This window comes from Talaromyces atroroseus (genome assembly GCF_001907595.1).
Source record: "Talaromyces atroroseus strain IBT 11181 chromosome Unknown scaffold_5, whole genome shotgun sequence".
Lineage (NCBI taxonomy): Eukaryota > Fungi > Ascomycota > Eurotiomycetes > Eurotiales > Trichocomaceae > Talaromyces > Talaromyces atroroseus.
This window is the reverse complement of record NW_017971437.1, coordinates 852,041-878,713: the sequence shown is the minus strand read 5'-3', so window position 1 is coordinate 878,713 and position 26,673 is coordinate 852,041. Positions and strand designations below refer to the sequence as shown.

Genomic DNA, 26,673 nt, shown 5'->3' with positions numbered 1-26,673 from the left:
CAATACACATAGGTCGTATAAATCCTTCTCTGAGACGTCCTAACACGCATCATGGCGCCGGGCCTCGTGGATTTATCTGCCCCAGCTGTCGGCGCAAAGAAAATCTCCAATTTGATCCAGCTAACGCAGGATTACCACGATACGATTCGCTTCTATCTGAATGGAACCAAGGTATTGCTCGACGACGTCGATCCGGAGCTGACTCTGCTGGAATACCTCCGTGGAATTGGCTTGACCGGCACAAAGTTGGGCTGTGCTGAGGGTGGTTGTGGTGCTTGCACCGTGGTAAGACAGTTTATTTTCACTCAAGCATTCGCAAATGGAGCGTGAATTTCTTTTTCTCTAACTTGCTCGTGTTGCCAAATCTTATCTAGGTGGTCTCACACATCAATCCAACCACAAAGAAGCTCTACCATGCTTCTGTTAATGCCTGCCTCGCGCCTGTTGTCAGTGTTGACGGGAAACATGTCATCACCGTTGAAGGGATTGGCGATGTGAAGAATCCGCATCCAGCTCAGCAAAGACTCGCTGTCGGGAATGGAAGCCAGTGCGGTTTCTGTACCCCGGGAATCGTGATGGTATGCTATCTGTCTTTCGTCTATAGAGTCCATCTGCTGACAAAAGGGTGAATCCGCGGTTTTAGAGTCTGTACGCTCTTCTACGCAATAATGACAGCGAGCCTTCTCCGCATGAAGTTGAGGAAGCATTCGATGGAAATCTCTGTCGTTGCACTGGCTACCGGCCCATTCTAGACGTTGCTCACAGCTTCTCGAGTTCGACTGGCTGCATGAATGCCAAGGCGAATGGGGGTACGGGATGTTGCATGGAGAAACAAGATGGAGCTGGTGGCTGCTGCAAATCGAATGAAGCTTCTCAGGAGGCCGATATTAAAGCGCCCATTTTCCCGCGACCAGACTTTATTCCTTACAACCGTGAGACTGAGTTGATTTTTCCACCAAGCCTCAGAAAACACGAATTCAAGGCGCTTGCGATAGGTAATAAGAAGAGATGGTATCGACCGGTGACAGTGCAGCAGCTTTTGGAAATCAAAGATGCCTACCCATCTGCGAAAATCATAGGTGGAAGCACAGAGACACAGATTGAAGTCAAGTTTAAAGGATTGTGTTACGACCCGTCTGTTTATGTAGGCGATATTACCGAACTCAAGCAATACTCTTTCAAGGATGACCACCTCGACTTGGGAGCAAACGTATCCTTGACAGACCTGGAACATATCTGCGACGAAGCTGTAGAGCGCTATGGACCAGTTCGCGGACAACCATTTACAATTATCAAAAAGCAGCTGCGCTACTTTGCTGGGAGACAGATTCGAAACGTCGCATCGCCTGCCGGTAATTTAGCTACAGCCTCTCCGATCTCAGATTTGAACCCTGTCTTTGTGGCATCCAACACAGTGTTGGTAGCTAAGTCATTAACAAAAGAAACCGAAATTCCGATGCTGGATTTCTTCAAGGGTTATCGCACAACTGCTCTCCCTGCAGACGCAATTATTGCTAGCTTGCGCATCCCAGTGGCCCAGGAGGGCGAGTTTTTCAGGGCATACAAGCAATCAAAGCGAAAGGATGATGATATCGCTATTGTCAATGCTGCTTTGAGGGTCTCATTGTCAGAAACAAATGATGTCCTTAGTGCCAGTTTCGTGTACGGCGGAATGGCCCCAATGACCGTGTCGGCGAAGAATGCTGAACTCTACATTATCGGCAAGAAATTTACAAACCCCGAGACATTGGAAGGTGTCATGAACGGCCTGGAAAAGGACTTCGATCTACGATTCGGTGTCCCCGGAGGTATGGCAACGTACAGGAAGACGCTAGCGTTGAGTTTCTTCTATCGATTCTATCACGACGTCTTGTCCAACCTTGAAGTTAAGGAAAGCGATATTGATCAAGATATAATTGACGAGATTGAAAGAAACATCTCTTCTGGACACAAGGACCATAGTGCTTCTGTTGCATATCAACAAGAAGTTGTTGGAAAATCCGGGAACCATCTCTCGGCTCTCAAGCAGTGTACCGGGGAGGCTCAATACACGGATGATATCCCTGTGCAAAAGAACGAACTCTATGGCTGCTTGGTTTTATCCACCAAAGCTAGGGCCAAGATTCTAAGCGTGGATGCTGAGGCCGCCCTTGATATACCCGGCGTTTATGATTACGTTGACCATCGCGACTTACCCTCCCCTGCCGCGAACTGGTGGGGTGCTCCTAAATCTGACGAACAGTTCTTTGCCGTTGATGAGGTCTTTACAGCCGGGCAGCCCATAGGAATGATCCTTGCCACTTCCGCCAAAATTGCAGAGGAAGCTTCAAGGGCCGTGAAGGTTGATTACGAGGAACTCCCGGCTATTCTTTCGATAGAAGAGGCGATCGAAGCAAAGTCATTTTTTGAACATTTCCGACATATCAAAAATGGGGACACTGAAGCAGCATTCAAAGACGCAGATCATGTTTTCACCGGCGTGTCAAGAATGGGTGGACAGGAGCATTTCTATTTGGAGACGCAGGCGTGCGTCGTTGTGCCGAAGCCAGAAGATGGTGAAATGGAGGTTTTCAGTTGCACACAAAATCCTACAGAGACGTAAGTTCCTCTCCTTTTCTCTGCTGCAATTCTAAGGAATCATTTTTGGGACTAATATCATTCAGGCAAACATATGTCGCGCAAGTGACTGGCGTCTCGGCAAACAAAATTGTCACACGGGTCAAAAGACTGGGAGGAGGTTTCGGTGGAAAGGAGACTCGCTCAATCCAATTAGCAGGAATATGCGCTGCTGCCGCTCACAAGACGAGGCGGCCGGTACGCTGCATGCTTAACCGTGATGAAGACATTGTTACCTCCGGCCAGCGGCATCCATTCCTCTGCCGATGGAAAGTCGGAGTTACAAAACAAGGCAAAATTGTTGCTTTTGATGCCGACGTGTTTGCCAACGCAGGACACACGCAAGATTTGTCGGGTGCTGTAGTGGAGAGATCTTTATCTCACATTGATGGTGTTTACAAGATCCCGAACATGCATGTGCGAGGATGGCTATGCAAGACCAACACGGTCTCAAATACTGCCTTCCGAGGCTTCGGTGGTCCCCAGGGAATGTTCATGTGCGAGTCAATGATAGAAGAGGTTGCTGATCACCTTGGCATGTCATCCGACGAACTACGCACTTTGAACATGTACAAGCCCGGAGATAAAACGCACTTCAATCAAGAACTCAAAGACTTTTTCGTACCACTCATGTACAAACAAGTCAAGGAAGAGAGCTCGTATATAGAGCGAAGGAAAGCCGTTAATGAATACAACAAGACACACAAGTGGTCGAAACGGGGGTTATCCATTATCCCAACCAAATTCGGTATCTCGTTTACTGCTTTGTTTTTGAACCAGGCCGGTGCTTTGGTACATATTTACCACGATGGCAGTGTCCTAGTTGCGCATGGAGGCACAGAGATGGGCCAAGGTCTACACACAAAAATGTGCATGATTGCAGCCCAGGCATTACAGGTGCCCCTGTCAGATGTGCATATTTCGGAAACTGGCACAAATACAGTGCCAAACACATCCTCAACGGCAGCTTCTGCAAGCTCCGATCTGAATGGCTATGCCATCTACAACGCGTGCGATCAAATTAATAAGCGCCTTCAACCATATCGCGAAAAGATGCCGAATGCAACAATGAAAGAGCTCGCTCACGCAGCATACTTTGATCGCGTTAATCTATCAGCAAACGGTTACTACCGTACACCTGATATTGGCTACGTCTGGGGCGAGAACAAGGGTCAGCTTTTCTACTACTTCACGCAAGGCGTGACCGCTGCCGAAGTCCAAATTGACACATTGACCGGCGATTGGACCCCTCTTCGGGCTGATATCAAGATGGACGTTGGCCGCAGTATCAACCCTGCCATAGACTATGGACAGATCGAAGGCGCATTCATTCAGGGTCAGGGTCTTTTCACCACCGAAGAAAGTCTCTGGCACCGCGGCTCCGGTCAGATCTTCACCAAGGGACCAGGTGCATATAAGATTCCGGGATTCAGGGATATCCCTCAGATATTGAACATCTCGTTGCTCAAGGATGTGCAATGGGAAAATCTACGGACTATTCAGCGATCGCGTGGTGTGGGTGAACCGCCATTGTTTATGGGCAGTGCAGTGTTTTTCGCTATTCGTGATGCACTCAAGGCTGCGAGGGCACAGTGGGGGGTTACTGAGGTTCTGCAACTGCAGAGTCCTGCGACTCCTGAGAGGATCAGGGTTAGTTGCGCGGATCCTATTGTTGAGAGAGCGAGGGTTGTGCCCAAGGAAGGGGAGAAGAGCTTTTTCGTTGCTATTTAGTTTGAGGACTAGTGCTGTATATACACTATAGTCTAGGTATATTCTCGGGCCGTTTATATATATCTGTTGGATTTTTGATTAAGTTATATTATGGCTTCTGTTAGGTAGGTTCTTTATTAGATCGATATCACAAAGTAATTCGAAAACGAAGTAGATCAAAGAGGGGGGGGGGCGCGGAATTCAAGAACAAAGTATCTATCAGTTTCATATTAGATGCAAGGAAATAAACACGTTCTCGTACAGCGGATCATATCCAATGAATGCTGCGTCGATGAGGGTATCATATCGCATGTGTATGATATATGGAAGCATAACGCCTAACTCTCCGAAGCGATGCAAAAGAAATGAAAAGAGGGTGGTGCTTTTATTTCGGAAATCACAACATATAAAAATGCGGTAGAGAGAGATGAGCAAAGACTGGAAGACTAGTGACGCTTCTCGTCACCGCCAAATTCAACGTAAGCGCTCTTATGAGATGGATCGTCCGCCTGTACAGCCGATGAGTAAGTCCGCTCCCCTGCGAAGCCGAGTTTCTGATCCTGGAATTCGTATGAGGGTTCTAGGAAAGGATCTTTGTGCATGTCCTCGCCTGGAATGTGTGCTGCGGCGACAGTAGCAGCAGCTCTCTCGTTGTCACCATGCTCATGTGTAGCGGTGCCTGGAGCGAAAAAAGAAGAGGTAGCAACGGGGGGAACAACTGCTCCAGCCATCATGCTGGGAGGGTCAATGTATTCAGTGGGACCTGCAACTACACCTGCTTGACCGCCACCATTACCTCGGGCACGTTGGCGTTTGCAGCAGAAAGTCAGCGCGCGAATAGAACCGAACAGCACGAGCAAAAGCCACAGGAGAACGAGGAGGCCAGATAGTTTGGCCTCCATCTCAATGGTGTCTTGGAGCTTGCTGGTCACTTCGTTCACCACTTCGGTGATCTGGTTTGATGTTGTCGAGCCAGGGTCAGACAAGAAGCTGTCGCCTGAGTTGACGCTAGCAGCAGCTCCGACTGAGAAGGTATTGTTTGGAAGTTGTGGAAGGCTTATATAGGCGTGGTCAGAAACCCAGGTTAGTCCCTTTTGGACACTCTCAACCTTCAGTTCGACGACGCAGTCGAAAATGCCGGACACTGCGCCATACAAGATCGTGCCGCCGAATGTTTCGTTAATAACTTCGTTGGACTTATCGATGAAAGTATTGAGAGTGTTATTCAATGCAGTCGTACTGATGTTCACCCACCCGAAGAGATCCTTGTTGAGCGCCGTATTAGTCGAATTGATGACACGGTTAGTGTCGAGGGCCCATTGCTCAGAAGCGTTGTTCAAAGAATCAATAACTAGATCAGCGAACTGAGTAACTTCAGCTGTAAGTTCCGGTACCTCTCTTTCAACCGCTTTGAGGATAAGGTACTGGCAGAGACAGGAGAAGAGACCGGCTAGACCCAAACTCAGTAGCACAAGGGCTGGGATTGAAGTTGCATAGGCAACGATCCACCGCACCAAGATCTGATGACGACTGTTGTTGAAGCGTGAAGCAATCTTCATGCCCAAAGACGACGTATGCGGACGAGAAACAAGGTAGACAACATCAAGAGAATCGTGAGTCGTACCAACTAACTTGGCACGTTCCTTCGCTGTATGCCAGCGGTGGATCTCCATGTAGGCCATCGGCAAGCAAGCAAGAACTGCAATGACGATGAGAACGGCTATAGCGACTTTTCGCGCCTCGACGATAACCTCAGCTGTCTTTTGAAAGAATTCATTGATTCCATCATTCTCGCCGCAGAACGAAAGGGACTTCTTGGCGGGAACCGGAAAGGCAGAACTGTCGAACGAGTAGTTGCCGAGGTTTTCCTTGATAAGCTTTTTGATCTCCTCAAAGGGATACTCGATAGCTGTGGTGGTAAGGTTCTTGACCTGGGTGAATGTTGGAATAGTCGAATTGACCTTGCTTATGCCGTCGTCAATGGAGGAAGGAAGTGTAAGGTTGTCTAATTCGTCGATTTCACTCGAAAAGTTGAGTGTGGGCACGTTGGGAAGGTCACTGCACAGGCTTTTCGTGAAAACGCTATTGCACTTGCTTTTGATGTTGTTGAGCGCACTGCTAAGGTCATTCAAGCCATCTTCAGCAGTCGATACGGCATCGGAAAGATCATGCCCGATGCTGGGTAGCTCTTTGCTAAGCCAATTGGTCACATCCTCAGCGACACTTAAGCCCGCCTCAGCGGCTCCTCTGGCTACCAGGGTAAACAGACACAAATAGACCTGTGTGAGGAAGTTAATGTAGAAGACAACGAGCCCTTCCACCCCGGTGACTATCAGATTCAGGATATCAACCAGGCCATTGACGGCACTTGTGACCCCATCTGCTGTGAGCTCATTGACTCCTTGCGCCATGTAGTGCGGCATGGAGGCCATTGCACTTCCCATAGACTGGACTGAGTTGCAAGCAGACAGAGCCTGGGTTTGCGCGCTGCTCATGTTTCCTTGGAGACTTGCCACAGCCAGCAGGACACGGATAAGAACGAGCAAAATCAGGATGGTCCATCGGTTGATCCAAACTTGCGATAGGCGTGCCTTGAGGCCCAAATATGGCGTTGGCTTGTCAGGGTCGGTGTACGGAGGAGGAGCATCGGCGCCATCGTGAGCGCCATATGGCGGGAGCATAGGAAATATCGTTCGACCAAAGAGCTTCATGATGTATGATGTCGAATGTAGTAAAGAAGCGACCAGCGCTTAGGAGAAAATACTCGGTAGGACGTGGTATCTGGCTGAGGACGACTCCAAACAACCAATATTGCTTACTTGCTTGGGTAGCAGACGGCAAAGAAAGACTGAAAAGTATAGATAGGGAGTATCGGTTTCAGGCTGAAGCAAGTATGCAATAAACAAAGCATGAAATCTAAAGGGGAAGAAAAATTTAATAATATAGAAGCGACAGCAATCATAAAAATTAAACCAAGAAATTGTGCTGTGAGTCAGTTCTATTGTAGTCTGCAGTGAGAGAAAAGAAAAGAGAGGCTCAATGGGGCTTGCATGACAAAGAGAAGGTGACAATTGAGTGACACAATAGAAAGAAAAGAGCAATTCAGATCCAGAGTTATTCTTCTTATTGTTCAGATTCATTGAGGGGATACTGCAGTGTTTTAAATCCCTCTTGAAAGCGACGCCCACTGCAGCTGAGCTGGCTTCATAATGGATGCAATACTGAAGATAACCAGTCGTCGTCGAAATTCTTTGTACTACAAAACAAGTCGTGCCATAAACTGTCAAAGGTCAAGGTATTTCATACTTAGCAGGCCAGCTTCTTGATTTCATTGGTCGTCCATTGTTCACGGTATGGAGCGAGGGGTGACTAGTAGTAGTAGCATGTTTGCAAACACGAGCTCTTACGCAGTAGCAGTCATAAACGTGTGAGTCTTAAAGCGCTAGGGATCTGAGACGTTGACATTCGGGGCTCCCTAGCCAATCGACAGTTCCCCGCACCATTGATCTGAGCTCGCATGTCGTAGTAGCTCTAAATAGTAACGGAGAGAGAAGCTAGTGGTAATGCTGATGTACGAATTCAGTATGAAGAAAGTACTCAACCCTTGGCCTGAGGCGGAATAAACCATCCTTCTAGTTTGAAGTGGCATCTCATCCCAATGTGTCTTGTATCTGAAGACTTCATTTTATGTTATGACTCAACCATGCTTCCCCAATTCTCTGGTGGAAGCTATGAAAGAGGCATGTGAGTCACCACACACCTGAAACTGTTTCGAGTTTCAGTCACACTATAAGAGCCAGAATCCTGTGTTTGACAAATGATCCTGGCTTGAGCACGTTCGACGTGGGTTGACCCGGTCAGGTCGAAGTTGGATTAAAGATGTGAATGTCAACACAACCAAACTAGATCGGGACTAGCACGGCTATTATTATCGTGAACGCGGCCAATCAACGGCAGAAGATGCGATGTGGGCCGTTTTAGCGCCAAAACCCGCGCGTAAATCGGAGCCAATAGCTTCGTGGTCATTCATCGACCCTGAAACTTTTCAGTTAGCAAGTTTTTGTCTGTGCTCAGAAGAGCAGGCCATGCCTGACGAGATGCATAATTGAAAAACGAGCTGGATATTTTTTTATTCACGCAGACTGCCGAGCAACTAACCAAGGCAGGAGGTTATAGTTTCAGAAATCTGTCAATTGAATAATTATGAGGAATATGACTTCCTATTACACAATATGTCACATAAAAATATCATAGACGCTAGTCAGGTACTCTATGGTACAAGGCATGCGCGGAGAAGGCAAAAAGAGGAATGTGGCTACCGCACACGTCGCATACCTGAGTGGAGAGGACCTCTTCTTCGTCACTTTCTTCCCACGTCGTTTCATCGACTCGGGCACCGGAGTGATTATTCAGAAAAGATTCATCTTGCGCTAAAAAGTCCTGATGAAAGTTTTCGGTGCCTTTCTCACTCTTGCTAGCAGCATCTGACCTCTGTTGCTTGAGCATTTTACCGATATCTCTACCACTGCTCTGTTTTTCCACACCGGCACTCTCCACCATATTGGTGACTGCGACATTTATCAAGCTCAGCTCCCCGAATGATTTATCCGGGTACAGCTTACGAAACATGGAGACAAGGCAATCATTTACCAATTTCTCCGCCACGACCTCGGCACTTTCAGCAAGGTTGAAAATAAAATTCGGTAGAGGGGCTGAACGTGACGTTCTCCCATTAGTGAAACAATAGTCTCGCGAGCCATCTGCATTCTTGGAAGATCTGCGTCGAGTGGATAGACGGAGAGTGCGAGGATGAGCCATCCAACGTAGATCTTCTCCGTCGGTGCCCTGATTTCCATCTATGAGATCCGTCCTCATCCTCTGGATTAAACTGGTGGAAAGAAGGTGAAGTTGTTTTTTGACATCCCAAAAATTCTCGACTCCCATATATGAATCTTCAATACTTATTTGCTTGGGGACAGCTCGTGCTTCCCGAACTTCGCTGTTATCCACGCCATTCAACAACTCCCATGTACGGAAGCCGATGTCTCTAGGAGTACCAGGACCTCCTAGTATATCGAGCAATTTAGAAGGTCCCATTGTTGAAGAAAGACGAACATTCCGCACTTTGACTTGATCTTTATCGTCCCGTTCCGTGTAGGGCTTGAATTTAGCCTCGCGATGTAATATGTACGTTCTAAGTTTGTGTGCAGACTTGAATCCGATGCCTGGAATCTTGCCAACTTCATGGTCATCGATAAATCGATGGATATTACCCTCCTCTCTGGAGATAGCACTGAGACCGTATGGTGGAATGAGGGCCGTCTGATTGTTGGGCTTATGTGTATTGCCAACAAGCTTGGCTAACAGCTTTGAAGTGGAAATGCCGACGGTTGCGGTGTATCCACACTCGTTATCGAGACGAGACCTGATATAATGTGCCAGATGAGACCCTAATATAAGGCGTAATGTCAAAGTGCGCTGAGATTCTTCAATCCTTGTATTGTCGGACAATGGAATTCCCGCTGATTCGGGATAGGTTGGTCCGCAAAATTTGGTGGCATCGAATTGGAAACCATTTGTTGGATCTTGCTTGTCCAAGAAAAAGAACGAATGGGCCAAATCATAGGGATTTAGAAGTGCCATGTTATAGTCGATCATGTCAGTAGCATCTAGGAATACCTTTTCGGTACAGTTAGGAATGTATTATACTCGTCCCCGGGGGCGGGGGCAGTAGAATGACCATACCTCATCAAAGCCCAGTCTCTCAGCCCTTTGCGTCCACAGAAAGCCTTTCAAGAAATCGTACAGGATTTTGGAGGCATTACGGAACTTGGTTAGATCCTCCCCAAGAACGATGACAACATCAGGGCATATCTGCCTGGCCTCCCTGATAAGTTGTAGCTTCCTCAGGCCCCTTCTTCGTGCCTCATAGTTGCAAGTAACCACGATCTGTTTCTGCTGTACAGCCAATGGCAGAGACTTCAAGGCAGGGTTTTCTGCTTCTAATACGCTTGCGTAGAAACAGTCATAATCCTGGAGAGTTGTTAGCAACTACTGTTTGCACAAAGTTGTGAGGTTCGCCACTGACGAAGTGGATAATGACGCGGCTGTCGTCGCGACGCAGCGCTGCCATTCCCGCGAGAGCAACTTCATTTGTCTATAGATACGGTGATTGACACTGCAATGATAAGCCCTGTTCCACCGCTGATCGAATCTCAACGCGAAGCAAGATCAGATTTGACCGCGCTGTCACGGTTTGCATGTTTTGCAGCCTCGGTCATGGAACTAAATGTGGGCCACGTCCAGCACTAGGCCCGTTGTGTTACGTAGCCACTTGTGCCTGGCGGCCTTAGGCATCGAGCGCAGAGCGGCAAATGCAATAGTTGAGTTTGAACATTCCAACTGACGTAGCTTTCAAAAATAGGTGCTGCCTGTTCTGAAGCTGAAGCAGGCTTACGCATGCTAGTTATGCGCATATCTGAATTTTTTGTCACCTGGTCCGTGGCATTACGGCGTGGTTCCACGTATCCATTGGACATGGTTGTTCTTGTATAGACGCTGAACGAGTAAACCCGGCTTTGTCCAGAGTACCGTGGCAAGGTGCAGCGCTGTAATGTGACCATGCTCCCTGATCACTTTGGCTAGCCCTTGTTGCAGCTCGCAACGCCGACTCTGATGCTGTTTGGATAGATCTACTGCCGGCGACAGGATAATCCGCGCTCCGATGAAGTTAGCAAGTTACTGTAATTAGCAGTTGCCATCAATCCTTGCCTGCCAATGAAAAGCCACGATGAGGCGTATAGTTTTAGTCTAGTCCTAACTTCGTTAACTCTGGGGCAGGTATATAATTAGTATGGCCTCTTCTGTCGATCATTGGACGAAGATAGCACTGGCCAGCGGCGAACGTTCTAAATCGGGAACCAACGTCCTCCTTTGACGGCCCACCCCACTTCCTTCCACCCCCGCCGCGTCAAACCAGCTAAGGTGCGTAGTACTATTAATATCATCCCCTTCTCAACCAACGATCATCGTCTCGCCTCTCCTCTAACCGCCATCTCTACCTCTGCCCATCTCGTCCCTACGGAGTAATTCCGTGCGCACAAAGCATATTTAGATATCGATTATCCACTATCAACTTTTGACTTTCACCATGGCCGATTCTGACTGATCAAGCATTGGCCCCAGTCCGCAATACACAGCCGATCGCTGCAATCTGTCCTATCGTGAAATGATATATACATACCGTGCTTCTCCATTATAACAATGGCCTTACATTTATCGCATCTCTCTTCTCTTCCTCGTGAACCGCCCTCTGTTGTTTCTCCTACCACCGCGCAAAAGATGATTGCCCTTACAACTACGGCAACACCGTCGGTGTTGCAGAACACCACTATTACCAAACGACCTAAACTGTCTTTGCAAACGGCCTCTCTCCCTGCAACGTTCGGAAATTCCAATACTGGGCTCGCTCGAACGTGTCTCACAGCCTCACCTACGGTTCGAAATACATTCAGCAATGCCTACGAGATTAAACAGGTCTTGTCTGCTATTGAGTCGCCCTCGCCTTGCAGATCTGCCGACAGGGGTGCTCGTTATGGATCCCCATTTCTATCCAACAATCATCGTTCGGATGCGATGCCCTATCAACTGCCGCTAGGAGTGCGCAGCATTCTTCGAAACTCTCCTTTGAAGAGATTGACTCTTAGGCGTCGCTCGGTTTCCATATCTGCCGGTCCCGTTTCAGAGAATCGCAGGGTATATTTTCCGGCTAGGAAACAAGTCAGCTTTCGGAATAATCTGGAGGAAGAAATCAAAACCGTCCTTTTTGTGGCCCGACACTCAGACATTGAATCAGAGAGTGAATTGGAGTCAGAGTTTGACGATGGAAGTGATAGCGGTTCCGACTCTGGCTCGCAGTCGGAAGGTCACAGCTCGTCAGGTGAGGACGAAGAAGCGCAAGACCAGCCTGTGTTGAAAAAGAAACGAAAATCCGTGTCAAGTGAGCGTCAAATCCGGGCTGCTGCACTCAGAGATGGCTTCGACGATGACCGAATAGCCGTAGCTCTTACAGCAGGGCCTTCTGGGAGCCGTCGGAAGCGTCGATGCAAATGGCGCTGGACTCTGGATAATCTAGCTCCAACTGAACTCGCATCCAAGTCCAGTACTACTCCACTTGCAGATCTGCCATCACCCGCGCACTTGATCCAAGGATCACCGCCGGCGCAAACACTATTGTCTAATGAACCACCCTCAAACAAAATCTACGACTTATCCTAGCTGTGTGGGACACATATTCTTCATTCGTTTTCAAAATCTTCAATTTTATCTAGCGTTGGCGTTGGGGATATCATTTTTCAGACGGATCTACAACATTGCATAGCCTGCATAACTTTGTGGTGTTCCTTTTACCTACGAGTTGATTTTCTTAGTTTTATATTACCACTTATCATCAGTATATACTTCCATATGGTGGTCTCATATAACCTTCCTTTTATTTTCTTTATCTACACAGTGATAATTCCCTGAGAGAAATCGACATAAGTTTATTCATCTGACCTTGAGCAAAAGAGACTTATTCTCACATTTGCAGATCACGTAGAACATATATCTTTGACTTGACCGGATATTCATGAATTGGTTCAGTAAATCTAAGAGGCATTGAATACCTATCGATCTGGCTTATTAAAATCCATGCCATGCCATGCCAAAAAAAAAAAGTAAAAAAAAAAAGGTATGCACAACTTCAAATTTGGTCTAAAATTGAAATGATGGCAAGGCTCAGATACATATAACGAACCTATATTCAATTACCTTCGGTTTCATCTGCTCTTGGTCTCTATCATAGCCGCAGGAGAAACCCATGGACTGCGGGAAATTAATAGGACCATGTTTCAACATTAATGATGCATAGCTGAGTATTCGCGTTATTACAGATGATTAGGGCTAACTATCGCCGAACCCTAAGCGGAGGGGTCCTTTGGATGTCGGACCGGCCAGCGCTACCAATAGACGTGGTCGTACACAGTCTTCTCCATGGCTGGTTCATAGATTTGTATGGATTCGAGTGGGAAAAGTAAAAGAAAATAAGAAATAAAATCAGAGATACGTATCCTTGAATGCACTTTTGAGACCTATAGGAGTAGTAGGGAATCCCTATGTGAAACACGGCTTAACTACATTCCCTGCGCATAATCCCCTCCGAGACTAATGCCTTCGGTTGTGGTTTTGTGTAGCCATGCATGATATGTGGCGCCCTGAATGGCTATATCTTTCTCTCAAGGGAGCAAGTTTTTCATGATCCGGGGAACGGCCCAATTTCGCCGTCAAGTACAGTTTCGCGTTCAGACCGATGGTACAAGACTGAGGCAGAGTTCGGTGTTGAAGTCAACGATACCACCGGAAATCGTGAGTCCCGGAGGATTTATGAAATAGAAACAGTATACATTCATGTCTTTATTCAAGTCTCAATTCATAATTTATAACACGTTACTACAGAAGTAGCCATCATTCTAGCCTATAATCCTCTCCGCGCCATCGAAAACGGGAGATTATATACTACAATATTAGCACCAATACTAGACAAGTCATACAGCAATCGCAGTGCAAATACCATAGAGCAACTCGGTGAATTTCTTCTGATATTCATCAGTTCAAAAGATTACAGTATTTCTCTTTTTACGTTCCCGAAGCATACGTAGATGTCTTAAAGCGAATAGCTATATATAATAAGGGGATTGTCATATAGTTCTATTTATCCAAAACATATCTGGCGCAGGGAAAGCGCCTGTACAATATATGACTTCAAAAAGAAGACACATGTTCCTTAAACAACGTCTTCCGGGTCGATGATTTACTGACTGAGACAGGAGTAAGTCAAGCATTTTCTACGCCCCCAGGGCATGGCACGTCTTATCCTGCTGACAATCAAAACACATATGTTACTCGCCATCTACACACCGAGCGGAGGCCAGCACATTTGCTGTGAGACAGGCTGGTTTCATAGTTCTCTGAGTCCAGGACTTCTAAGAGTATGCGTACGGAATGAAGACTACTTCCCCCGGTGAAGAGACTATCGCGAATATGTCGACAACAAATCAAGTGGAGATTCCACAAGCCTCTGGAACCAATTTGCAACGTAATTAGTAGCCCTGTGCTCTAATGTGAATTTGGCGCCTGAGGCTTCTGGTTCGACTCAATGCATATGGCTGCGGTCAGATCACATTAGTAATCTTCCCTACTTCTCCATGCCTGAGGCTGAGCTGCATAGCCGCACCCCACTTATTCCCGGATCTCCCGGATACACTTTTCTATTGGATAGCGCCGATCTGCATCCAGCGCTAGGCCGGGACTTGTCCCAATTAGGATAGACACGCCAAGAGGCTCTGCTGTCAGCGTGTTGCATCGCCAAGGGACCTCCTTCCAGGCGTCCAGAGTTAGCAGCGAGCGCTCGTCTCTTCTTCTTCTATCTTCTCTTTCGTTAGTGCGCTCCTATCTTAGTTTCATTGACTCTCCTTGTTGTCATCGAAATATCCTTAGGACGACCGCGCTTTATAATATATACTACCGCATGTAGTCAATGTTTTCTCGTTTTCGATCTGTCAGAACTTAAACGCTCTTTTCCTCCCTGTTAACTACGCCGCTTATCGTGTGGATCGCGATTCGATAGCGTCAGTTTTCGCGAAGAAGATGAGATTTGCTGTTGGCTGGATAGCTGCCGCCCTTGCTGCGACAGTTATCTTGTTGCGACGCGTTGACGGTAAAAACCACCAGGTTGCTCGCTGCTCAGCTTCTCTAGCAGGATTTGCTGATGTGTTCCCAGCTCGCTCACAGGCCCCGCCGCCGATTCGGTATCTCTCCGAACTCGACGATGTATTTATCCACACGCCTTCTCATCGAATACACTCTCACTCAAGATTTGATGTCACATTTACCCTACATAATAACGCGCAACACATCAAATTGAAACTTGAACCGAATTACGATGTCCTAGCAGAAGATGCTCAGATCCAGTATCTGAATGCCGATGGCAGTATAAGAAATACGGAACTTATTGACCGCAGAGATCACAGAATCTTCAAAGGTTCAGCTTGGACTGAAATTGAACCCGAACACTGGACATATGTCGGCTGGGCGCGATTGTATATAAAACGCGATGGACCAAACCCATTGTTTGAGGGCACTTTCAGCCTCATGCACGATTATCATAATATAAAATTGCGTTCTAGCTATATGCGCACACGCGCTGGCCTCGATATTGAACCCATCGAGAAAGATGAAGACTATATGGTAGTCTTCCGAAACACTGATATGGCTTGGGAGTCTCATACCGAGTTGAAACGATCCGACACTGGTCTCTCCTGCCAGGCAGACAAACTGGAATTCAACGCAGACCCGAACCATCCCGTTTTCAGACCTCCCCAGTCCACGAATTTCGCTGCCATGCCCTTGGATGAGCTCTTCGGCATGTCCAGAAGACAGTCCGATACAGGTGGTGTTAGTGGAAATACGGGTGGTATCAACTTAGCTTCGACGATCGGCAATAGCACAGGCTGCCCTAACACTAAGATGGTAGCACTAGTTGGCGTGGCCACAGATTGCGAATATACCTCGTCTTTCAACAACGAATCTGACGCCAGAGCAGACATCATTCAAATGTTCAATTCGGCATCATCTGTATACGAAGACACATTCAACATCTCCTTGGGATTGAAAAATCTGCTGATCAGTAATAGTAGCTGTCCCGATTCTGGAGCCACAACCACGCCTTGGAACATGCCATGTTCATCCGGGAATATCTCTTCGAGGCTAACTGATTTCACTGCCTGGCGCGGAGGACAAAATGATTCCAATGCTTACTGGACCCTGATGAGTAATTGTCCTACGGATTCTGAAGTGGGTGTCTCTTGGTTAGGGCAGCTGTGTGTTCACGGATCGGCCAATGCTTCCGTGGCAGGAGCCAATGTCGTGGTCAAAACGTCGACTGAGTGGCAGGTCTTTGCGTATGTTGATTCTTTCACAAATCTTTTCGGGTCTTCAATAATTGAGCAACAAATCTAATGCAATACCTTAAACAGACACGAATCGGGTCATACGTTTGGTGCAGTACATGACTGCGATACTCAAACATGCCAGCAAGGACTCGCGACAACGTCGCAATGTTGCCCGCTAACTTCAAGCACTTGTGATGCCGATGGAAGATACATAATGAACCCCTCGACATCTTCGAACCTCGAGCACTTTTCACAGTGCACGGTGGGTAATATCTGCTCAGCATTGGGCCGAAACAGTGTTCAATCCAACTGCCTAGTTGACAACAAAGGTGTTGTTACCATCACCGGTAGCCAGTGCGGCAATGGTATAGTCGAGAGTGGAGAAGAATGCGACTGTGGAGGGACCGCAGGCTGCGGAGACGATCCCTGCTGCGATCCTACCACGTGTAAATTCAGGGGCAATGCTGTCTGTGATGATTCCAACGAGGCGTGTTGTACAAATTGCCAATTCACCGCTGCCAACACGACATGCCGGGCTAGCACTGGTCCCTGTGATCTGGCCGAAGTCTGCTCGGGAACATCAGGAGACTGTCCTGCAGATCAGCATGTTGCTGATGGTCATAGCTGCACAAGTGGCAATGCAACCGGGCTCACATGTGCTAGCGGTCAATGTACAAGCCGCGACCTTCAATGTCGCACCATTCTAGGTGCCGTATTGGGGAGCAACGATACCTACGCCTGTGACGATTCATCTTGTACGCTCTGGTGCGCATCCTCTCAACTACCGTCAGACACATGCGGTAGCATGCAACAAAATTTCCTCGATGGTACTCCTTGCAATGGTGATGGTAGATGTAATAACGGGCAATGCGTCGGATCCTCAGTCGGCGGTGAAATCAGGTCCTGGATAGACCAACATAGGTCTCTCGTCATCGGACTCGCAGCTGGAATCGGCGGATTGGTGCTGCTAATTATATTAAGTTGCATAGTCTCGTGCTGCCGGCGACGCAGATTCAGAAACGCCCCTCTTCCCCCTGGCGCAAGACCATATGGGGGACCTCCGGGAGGCGTATGGTCAGGTCCTATGCCACCTGCTCCAGCGAGGGGTATGCAGCAGCAGGGAAATATTGGATATGGCGCGTTCCCCCCATATCCTCCACCTGCATATGACAATGGCGGGGCTACAGGCGTCCCTAGGACGCAGCCAAGATATGCATAATGGCGTTTTCTTTTAAACTTGATTGAATACATTACATATAATGGGATATCGTGATTTGTGAGATGTGACGGGATTCATTGTCCCCTGGAATATGAAATTCTACCTTTGTATAAGTTTAGGCCTTATTTATGATTACATCTACCTACCTGTTGATGAAATATACAAGAATTGCGCGACTATTTTTTTTTCTTTTAGAGAAATGTAAAAATTGAATACAATAGATAATGCTGTATTCATCAAATGTACTTTAAGAGCGCACCAAAACTAAATAGTAGGTTACTGTGTAAATGTTTCCCATCCCAAACCAGACGCCCTGGACGATACTTACATATGTAGGATACGAATTTACGCCGGTCAATACACTCCAGATCCATAGCCACAAAATCTCTCTTCAGGCCGGAGAAATAACACCAGAGCAAAAAAAAATAAAAAAAATAAAAATAAAAAAAATAAAAAAAATAAAAACAGAAAGAGAAGGGGGGGGAAAGCAGTGGCCATGGTAGGTGAGAATCTCAAGGTCATCGCGACAAAAAGGAGCCCAAGAAGGATACGAATATACCCAGAAAAGACGTAGCCCGGAGGACACAAGCATTAGATGAAAGATAGAAAGTGGGGAGAAAGAAAGAAGTCATGCAACATTCATTGCCAACAAATACTCAGAAATCCATCCCTGGTAACACCGCCAACTCCTTCAAGGTCGAATTCTTCAATCATAGCCCTTAATTCATCCTCTTCAAGCCCCGTCTCGCCCAATTCTCTTGCCACTCGACGGAGGTCTTCAAGGTCGATGTATCCCTTGCCACCTTCATCAAACAATTCGAAAGCTCGAAGGATTTCTTCTCGCGGATCTCGCTCGAGAATCTTGTGTGCGGTGACTGTTTGGAAGGCGGAGAGGGGCATCAAGAGAGACGAAGGGTGCGGGGGCGGATTGTTGTTTTTATTCAGGTGTTGTGATGATGGTTGTTGTCCTTGCCCGCCTTGTCCACCTTGTTGCTGCTGGACTTGCGGCCGTGGAACGCCATATGTTGTGAGGAGGGAGATGAGTTCTTGCTTCGGTAGAGTAAAGCCGAGAGCCCGGAGTGCTACTCGAAGTTCGTGGTAGTCAAGATGGCGGTCGCGGTCGAGGTCGAAGAGAGTAAACTAGAATAGATACGCCGGAAAGTTAGATATACTCCCTCTTTTCTCTTTTCTCTGATCTAATCTGTGATATAACATTCGCCTGTTTCCGAGACAGGGGAAGTAGGACTAGACTTACAGCTTCATTTATTTCCTCTCGCTGTTCCTCGGTCAACCGACTCAAGGAACTCGAAGCCCCGCTGACGTCTTGTCCTATCATTGTTCCTGCAGCATGACTCTGTGAATGCGTGGGAGGGACTGGCGGTGGTGGTTGCGCCGAGTCTGTATTCGCACCACCGAGGCCTCTGTTTCGTGAAAAAGCCGACGCGCTAAACGGCATAGGATTCGGACGCTCGGGGAGTTTCGTGCCTGCTCCTGCGTATGCTGAGCGCGAGCCGAAGGGTGGGTGAGACGCAGCCATTGAGGCTGTCAGGCCTGGTGAGACAGAGCGAGAGATAGAGAGATATAGGCAGGTGACGGTGGTAGATTTGAAAGAAAAGAATTTCTTTCTTGCGGCCGGTACGTGTGTCAGAGGTTGGACGGCAGAAGATGAACAATGCACGAGGGAGTATGTCCAAGGATTCGTTCGCGCACAAGCTATGCACAAGCCGGAGTTCAGATTCCAGTTCGCTTCGGTAGGTCTGTTCCTGATCGTGGCAGCAATCCGAGAAGGCTACGCGGAAGAGCGACGCGCCAAAATAGCTTACCGCTTCGGGCAGGAGGTACGTTCCACACCGCGAAGATTGGAGATTCGGGGCTCTTTGTGATGATTTATAAATAACGATAGCAGAAAGCAGCTAAGTAGATCGAATTATCTATGGATTGTCGGGGCTTTTTTTATGGGATGATGCGGCCGTATTCAGCATCTACTATTGGCCAGGTGGCCTAAGGAGCGAAAGCCGTAAGATAAGGCGCACGGGATATATAACTGTGCAACAAATAAACTACAACTATGTAGTTGACTGGGAACGGAATGAGAGGAATTGACAGTCAGCTCTTGGAGCGGTTCTCTGTGTATCCTGATTCCTGACCGTTCAGGCGTCAAATGCCGTGCGTGTGTGAGCAGCCAATGAGAGGCTCGCGTCGTCTCGCCCGTCCATGAACGCGCCTGCCGAGACCGACCTTTGGCCTTCATCCGAACAACCAAACGAGTCACTTTCCAGCATGCACCATGGTGTCATGTCCCATCTGCGCGAAAAACGTCAGAGAAGCCAACATCAATGCTCATATTGACTCCAACTGCGAGAGCTTTGTTGTGGATGAATCATCGTCGAGCCAGAGCGACTCCGCGTCCTCCTATAAAAACGGCAATGGCCCAGTGTCCAGTTTCTTCCAGCCGTCTTCTGTACGCAAGGCGAGCGCCACTACCACTCACTCTGTACCCCCCTCCACGCCCTATCGGCGCAATGGGTCGTTGAAGCAACAGCCGTCGACACCGGCACAGGACGATCTGAAGCGAAAACGAACGGAACCGTCGTCGACGACAGAAATGGAAACAGACACTGCTTCCAAACGATCCAAGCCAAATGCCTTTCAGCGAGCGGCCCCTTTGGCTGAGCGTATGCGGCCCAAGTCTCTCGATGAAGTTTGTGGGCAAGACCTCGTCGGACCCCACGGCATTCTACGATCATTGATAGAGCAGGATCGCGTGCCTAGCATGATTTTATGGGGCGGTGCAGGTACAGGGAAGACAACAATTGCGAGGGTGATTGCATCTATGGTCGGTAGTCGCTTCGTGGAAATCAACAGCACAACTAGCGGAATTGCCGAATGCAAGAAAATCTTCGCCGAAGCACGCAATGAGTTGGGCTTGACTGGGAGAAAGACGATCCTGTTCTGTGACGAGATCCATCGCTTTTCAAAGACTCAGCAGGACGTGCTTCTCGGTCCCGTAGAAAGCGGCGTTGTGACTCTGATTGCTGCAACAACAGAAAACCCGAGCTTCAAAGTACAGAACGCTTTGCTCTCACGATGCAGGACATTTACGCTCGAGAAGCTCACCAACGACGATATTGTCTCCATATTGACGCGCGCTTTGAACAATGAAGGCCCGAGCTATTCACCGTCCGAGCTTGTTGACAACGAACTTATCCACTATCTTGCAACTTTCTCCGATGGCGACGCTAGAACGGCATTGAATCTGCTTGAATTAGCTATGGGCTTATCCAACCGCTCTGGAATGACGAAAGACACCTTGAAGAAGTCATTGACAAAGACCTTAGTTTATGACCGAGCTGGCGATCAACACTATGATACCATCTCGGCTTTCCATAAATCCATTCGCGGAAGCGATCCCGATGCGGCTTTATATTATCTTGGGCGCATGATTCAGTCCGGAGAAGATCCGTTATATATCGCCCGTCGTTTGATTGTCGTCGCGTCCGAGGATATTGGGCTAGCCGACAACAGCATGCTAACTCTCGCCATTTCTACGCACAGCGCAGTGGAGAAAATCGGGTTACCTGAAGCTCGCATCAATTTAGCACATGCCACGGTTGCAATGGCTCTCTCAAAAAAGAGTACGAGGGCGTATAGAGGCCTAAACAATGCATTTGGAGCATTAGCAGAACCTGGCGTTGCGAGCTTACCGATTCCGTTGCATCTTCGCAACGCGCCGACAAGGCTGATGAAAGAGCTTGGGTATGGGAAAGAATACAAGTATAATCCCCATTATAAAGACGGCAAGGTGGCCCAAGAGTATCTTCCTGAAACTCTGCAAGGGAGGCGATTTCTCGAGGATAATGATCTAGGCCAGCTAGAGGACCCTGATCTGTTGGGAGAGAGTACATGAGCGCAATGCACTCCCAATCACCACGACCACTGCGGCTGAGGCGGTGACAGCCAAACACAGAATGACGCAGGTCCATGCTTGGTATATATATATATATATATGATATGTGGACATCAGTATATCATCTGATTAATGATACCATCTGGCTAAAGGTGCATTTATTTTTTCTTCACAACAACAGCATTGCTGTACTCTTTGAATCTGAGAGTACCTTTATAAACAATGAACAATGTTTCTGCCGGCAGATTCCCCAGACCGCTCCCAAGCTGTGAAATGTGAAGTGAACACACCAACCAGAGCCCTGCACGAGTCACTACTGACGCTAAACTCAATTGAGCGCCGAACAGGCACATGCCCTGGTCAACAATCACTATGCAAAAACATAAGAAGCTAGTTCAACACTTTTTCTTCTGACAGAATAGGGATTACAATGGCCAAGTCTCCTGCACTAGACTCCTTGTGAATGCCTCTTTGTTTGCTCTCTGGTCCTGTGATCTTTTGCTCTTACTACTGCTCAATATGCATCCTTGCCTTTTGTGCTAGCTTGGTGCTTTTGACTCTGCACATCTGCATGCTGTTTCTGCCATCCTTGTGCTGGCTTTCTGAAGTTTAGGTCTTCTCCTACCAATCAGTTTTCCCATCTCTGGGAATCAACATCATGGCAGAGCATGGGCCAAGATCTAAACGCCCTTGCCATTCTACATCACTGTACCATTTAACGACTCATTCGTCGACTGCTACCCCTCTGATGATGGGCTCTGTGCTGCATGACACATCGCAGTTGCTCAATGCACGATCTGCACCTGCACCTACATCCGCACTGAGACCACTCTACATGCCAGCTGAGCAGATGGCTCTTCTATATCCCCAAGGAGACCAAGCCAGTTTCTTTGGTGCCAATGCACATGCTGGCTTGACCACTGTACCAACTTCGCTTGCATTTGGACCAAATCACATCCAACAAGCCCACTCTCAAAATGTCTTGGAGCTCTCTGCTGCTGCTCCCATACCACCAAGTTGCCCTTCCATGAATAATGCACAACCTATGAATGGGAATGGTTAGTGTGGTATTCTGATACATATCAAGGAACATGGTGTTCTAACAAATAAAGCAGGTTATTTTCAGTCTCCTTTATCGCAGCCAACCTCGACTCCGTTGCAAATTACTGCGCCTCGTCAACCCGTGGGAATTTACGAATTCATTGGCGAGAATCCTGCGAATTTAGAGGCGAGGCACAAGAGACGTCCACGAACGGAGGCCCATGAACAGGCTGTGAAGTCTACAATAGGCGCGGGGGGCGCTTGCGTCTGGTGCCAAGCAAAAAAGAAAGGGTGCGGATCGGAAATTCCGTGCAAAGCCTGTACACAACAGAACAAAATCTGTATCCGGGGCTCTTCATCTATTTGCTTGACATCGACAACTAAAATCAATGCGGGTCGCCAACTAAACCCTGACAGCTTTCAAAAGGCTCGAGATATAATGACACAGCTGAAGAACAGTACGTTTCCTCCTGGCATGATTTCTTATACCACGGTATTTGTAGATTGGGCCTTGTATCCTCAACATTATCATAAAACTTGGAGTGCTGAGGCTGCTAAACTCGACCTTCATCGACTGGATGCAGCCGTCCAGACTTCGTTGGTCAGTTTAGCACTCAGCTTTGTTGCGGTTCCTGGAGTCGAGAGCTCGGAATTTTCAGATCCACTCAATAAGAATGCACTCAAAGTGGCCAAATTGTTCGCCGCTATCTATCAACTCTCCAAGTCCGATGTTTCAGTGCAGTCCATGGCTGTGGGAGTTGGAAGGATGACGGTGTTCTTTCTGATGACTATATATGCGATGGAAATGTGCAATGCATCAGTTCACTTTGCCGATGAACTCTATGCTGCCATTCGAAACAAAAAGTCGGAGGGACGTGTCGAACAGCATGCCATCAGGGTATACAGCCAAGTCATCAAAAAAATGATGACTTTACAGCACACCGAGTCCTTGATATCGGCCATATTTGAACCGATTCAACCTCGATTGGAAAACCTACGCGACACTGTTCAAAAACTTCTTTTGTCCCCGATGTCAAAGCGTGTGATGCCTGACTTTTCAGGTCTCAGACCATTTCATATCGCCATTGGACTCACACCTGCGGTGACAGGGACCACACCCACAGCAAGCTCCAGACAAGAGATGAGACATGAACAGCTGCGGTATAGCGTTGAAAATCTCCTCCGGGAGGATTTTGATTTGGGTATGAACAATGGATTTGGTATCCCTGAGACGATAGACCCACATTTGTTGTCGCCTGCGATGGCCACGCAAACCACGACGCCCAGCTACGAGACTTCGACCAACCTATACAGTGCTGGAAGCTTCACCGATATTTTTAGCAGCGCTGTTGGGGGCTTTCAGAGCACTGATATCACTTACCCTCATCGTGTTGGGACGGCCCTGTACCCATCTCAGTTCGATGGGTATGCTGCCAACAGCAGCTATCCTGGCGGGGCATTTGGGAGAGCAAACGATTTTGCGAATATTGGGACTCACTTTTCCCATTGAACATTTTGGTCTAACAACATAGAAAATCAATCGCGTTCACTGCGGGCAATCGGACACTTTTATGTTACTGTACATGGCTGTTCTATGCAGTATCAATGGAGAAGCGGAAATAGAGAGCGACATGCGTAACGATGATATGACAAGGATAATATTCACTTGAGCTACAGGATCATTCTTTAGACAATACCCTTTCTTTTGTGATATCCATTGAGTCCTTGTAGTTGGAAGATTTCCAGATTAAGCAAGCTATTTAATGTAATTGCAAGCTCGTTGAGGCTTTGTAACATACGCACACAACAATGCGACGTCGGAACCGTCCACCAATCCAAGAGCCCTTATGGCGCAGTGGTAACGCGTTTCACTTGTACTGCGAGATGAAAAGATCCTGAGTTCGACTCTCAGTGGGGGCAAATTTTTTTCTGGATTTTTTTGATCCGTCATCATTCTATTGAAGTCCGATAGGGAAAAGTCTCAACTCAGAATCTCATGCACTCCAACTCTCAATTGGCAGATTAATCAAGGAAGAGTGGAGTCAAGCACGCGATTGGGCCGATGAGTGACACCTTCTCCTTCCGATATGACGCCGAACCGCTGTATACCTTCAACGATTCCTCTTCCTCTTCTTCTTGCAGCAGATTGAAAGCATTCTTGCATTCGTGCTCATGCTTCCCTTGCGTCAACAGAGAATATTCTCATTGACTGCCAAGACTGTGTCTACATTTCATCCGCATCTCTCGGTGATCCATCCGACCCCATCCTCAACCACAACCTCAACCTTGCCCCGCCGTTGCGACACCCCGCGTACCCGTACAATGTCTACATCTGCACCGCGAGCAGACCCTTTTCGGCCCGCCGCCAGAGTTGCAGGACAGCGACAAGATGTTTGGTAAGCTTTGTGTTTTTTAGGATGAACCTTTGTTTGTGTGACTTTAAAAGGCTGATAAGCGTTCCGGGTCTTAGGTCTATCGTCAACGAGGCCGCTGCAGCTTCTCCGGTTCAGCCCATTGTGAATATGGGACAAGGATTTTTGTAAGCCGTCAGGCGAAAAGCTCCAGGCATAGTCCGATTACTGATGCGCGGGCTTCGTGTGTTTGTGTAGCGGCTACAATCCTCCCAAGTTTGCGCTCGATGCGGCCAAGGAGGCTCTCGACAAAGTGGATTGTAACCAATATTCCCCGACAAAGGTATCATCGCATTGCGCTTACATACAAGGTATTCTGGTTTTGATCTGACTATTTTCATTAGGGTCGACCACGTTTAAAGAAAGCCATAGCCACTGCCTACTCTAAATCTTTTGGTCGGGAGCTTGATCCAGAGACGGAGGTCACGATCACAACTGGTGCAAATGAAGGTCTGTTGAGTATATGAATTTGTGAGAAAAAAAAGAAATGGGCCTAGATGGCTAATTGATTGTGTAGGAATGCTGAGTGCTTTCATGGCCTTCATTGAGCAAGGCGATGAAGTTATTATCTTCGAGCCTTTCTTTGACCAGTGTGTATTGTGTGGTCTTAAGAACACTTAGAAATACAGTTGCTAATCTTACTTCAATCTAGGTACATAAGCAATATCGAGATGCCCGGCGGCATTATTCGATACGTTCCTTTACTTCCCCCCAAAGACGGCGCAATCAAAACCTCCTCCGCTTCTCAATGGACAATTGATTTTGAGCAATTGGAGAAAACAATAAATCCCAAAACGAAAATGATTGTAGGTTTCGATCTTATATCTCTATCATCATCATGATTCTTACGTCATCTGCTAATTCTCTGTTTTCTAAGGTTCTCAATTCACCGTAAGAAGAATACGAAACAAACTCACCGCAGACACAGAGACAGCGTCTAACTTTGCATACGCGTATAGACATAATCCGGTTGGAAAGGTGATGACACGCGAGGAGCTCGAAAAGATCGGCGCACTCGCAGTCAAACACAACATCATCATTCTCTCAGATGAAGTCTACGACAGACTTTACTACGTGCCCTTCACCCGCATTGCCACCTTATCCCCTGAGCTGTACGAGCGCACTCTCACTGTGGGCTCCGCAGGAAAGGCCTTTTATGCTACAGGCTGGCGCGTCGGCTACCTCATCGGACCACCCCATTTGATTAAATACGTCGCTGCCGCTCATACCAGAATATGCTACAGCAGCGTATCTCCGCTCCAAGAAGCCTCCGCTGTAGCCTTTGAGAAGGCCGACAGCGAAGGATTCTGGGAGAAATCGCGAGCTGAAATGCAGGGCAAGGTTAGACGATTCTGTGAAGTATTCGATGAGCTGCAAATTCCCGTAAGTTCCTTTCTCAACCCAAACACACGAGTGTCTGCCGAAGTGAGAGAGCTTTGCTGACAATTCCTTAATCTGCAGTACTCCGACCCAGAAGGCGGCTACTTCGTCCTAGCAAATATGGCCTCCGTCAAACTTCCCGAGAACTACCCTTTCCCTCCGCATGTAGCTAGTCGCCCACGCGATTTCAAGCTCTCATGGTTCCTGATCAAAGAAGTTGGCGTCGCAGCCATTCCGCCAACAGAGTTTTATACGGATGAAAACGCGCATATCGCCGAGGACTACCTACGTTTTGCAGTTTGCAAGAATGACGATGTTCTAGAGACTGCTAAAGAGCGGCTGAGGGGTTTGAAACAGTATATTGTGCGATGAGAAGCCCCTTTTTTTTGTTATGTGATT

The 26,673-nt window shown here is 47.7% G+C and overlaps 9 protein-coding genes across 9 annotated transcripts; 6 read left to right on the top strand and 3 right to left on the bottom strand.

Annotated features, from left to right (window-relative positions):
* Nucleotides 1–51: 51 nt before the first annotated feature.
* On the top strand, nt 52–4,347 carry UA08_04754 (Xanthine dehydrogenase; the record flags this gene model as incomplete). Its single annotated transcript, XM_020267058.1, has 4 exons — nt 52–285; nt 375–578; nt 644–2,598; nt 2,664–4,347. 4 exons carry the CDS (start codon nt 52–54, stop codon nt 4,345–4,347), a joined length of 4,077 nt encoding a protein of 1,358 aa, XP_020120151.1.
* A 425-nt stretch (nt 4,348–4,772) lies between these two features.
* Nucleotides 4,773–7,037, bottom strand: UA08_04753 (Plasma membrane fusion protein prm1; the record flags this gene model as incomplete). The annotated part of the gene is made up of 1 exon (XM_020267057.1): nt 4,773–7,037. The coding sequence occupies one exon, from the start codon at nt 7,035–7,037 to the stop codon at nt 4,773–4,775; it is 2,265 nt and encodes a 754-aa protein (XP_020120150.1).
* Nucleotides 7,038–8,583: 1,546 nt separating this feature from the next.
* On the bottom strand, nt 8,584–10,865 carry UA08_04752 (hypothetical protein; the record flags this gene model as incomplete). The annotated part of the gene is made up of 4 exons (XM_020267056.1): nt 8,584–10,005; nt 10,072–10,359; nt 10,415–10,473; nt 10,784–10,865. The coding sequence occupies 4 exons, from the start codon at nt 10,863–10,865 to the stop codon at nt 8,584–8,586; spliced, it is 1,851 nt and encodes a 616-aa protein (XP_020120149.1).
* Nucleotides 10,866–11,589: 724 nt separating this feature from the next.
* Nucleotides 11,590–12,603, top strand: UA08_04751 (hypothetical protein; the record flags this gene model as incomplete). The annotated part of the gene is made up of 1 exon (XM_020267055.1): nt 11,590–12,603. One exon carries the CDS (start codon nt 11,590–11,592, stop codon nt 12,601–12,603), a length of 1,014 nt encoding a protein of 337 aa, XP_020120148.1.
* A 1,764-nt stretch (nt 12,604–14,367) lies between these two features.
* UA08_04750 (Disintegrin and metalloproteinase domain-containing protein B) lies at nt 14,368–17,535 on the top strand (the record flags this gene model as incomplete). The annotated part of the gene is made up of 4 exons (XM_020267054.1): nt 14,368–14,461; nt 14,900–16,325; nt 16,401–17,164; nt 17,306–17,535. 4 exons carry the CDS (start codon nt 14,368–14,370, stop codon nt 17,533–17,535), a joined length of 2,514 nt encoding a protein of 837 aa, XP_020120147.1.
* Nucleotides 17,536–18,174: 639 nt separating this feature from the next.
* Nucleotides 18,175–19,072, bottom strand: UA08_04749 (hypothetical protein; the record flags this gene model as incomplete). Its single annotated transcript, XM_020267053.1, has 2 exons — nt 18,175–18,675; nt 18,791–19,072. 2 exons carry the CDS (start codon nt 19,070–19,072, stop codon nt 18,175–18,177), a joined length of 783 nt encoding a protein of 260 aa, XP_020120146.1.
* A 750-nt stretch (nt 19,073–19,822) lies between these two features.
* On the top strand, nt 19,823–21,442 carry UA08_04748 (hypothetical protein; the record flags this gene model as incomplete). Its single annotated transcript, XM_020267052.1, has 1 exon — nt 19,823–21,442. One exon carries the CDS (start codon nt 19,823–19,825, stop codon nt 21,440–21,442), a length of 1,620 nt encoding a protein of 539 aa, XP_020120145.1.
* A 658-nt stretch (nt 21,443–22,100) lies between these two features.
* On the top strand, nt 22,101–23,993 carry UA08_04747 (hypothetical protein; the record flags this gene model as incomplete). Its single annotated transcript, XM_020267051.1, has 3 exons — nt 22,101–22,500; nt 22,558–22,941; nt 22,987–23,993. The coding sequence occupies 3 exons, from the start codon at nt 22,101–22,103 to the stop codon at nt 23,991–23,993; spliced, it is 1,791 nt and encodes a 596-aa protein (XP_020120144.1).
* Nucleotides 23,994–24,805: 812 nt separating this feature from the next.
* On the top strand, nt 24,806–26,646 carry UA08_04746 (putative aminotransferase; the record flags this gene model as incomplete). Its single annotated transcript, XM_020267050.1, has 9 exons — nt 24,806–24,879; nt 24,930–25,022; nt 25,093–25,177; nt 25,239–25,344; nt 25,412–25,484; nt 25,547–25,700; nt 25,772–25,785; nt 25,854–26,277; nt 26,356–26,646. 9 exons carry the CDS (start codon nt 24,806–24,808, stop codon nt 26,644–26,646), a joined length of 1,314 nt encoding a protein of 437 aa, XP_020119897.1.
* Nucleotides 26,647–26,673: the final 27 nt, after the last annotated feature.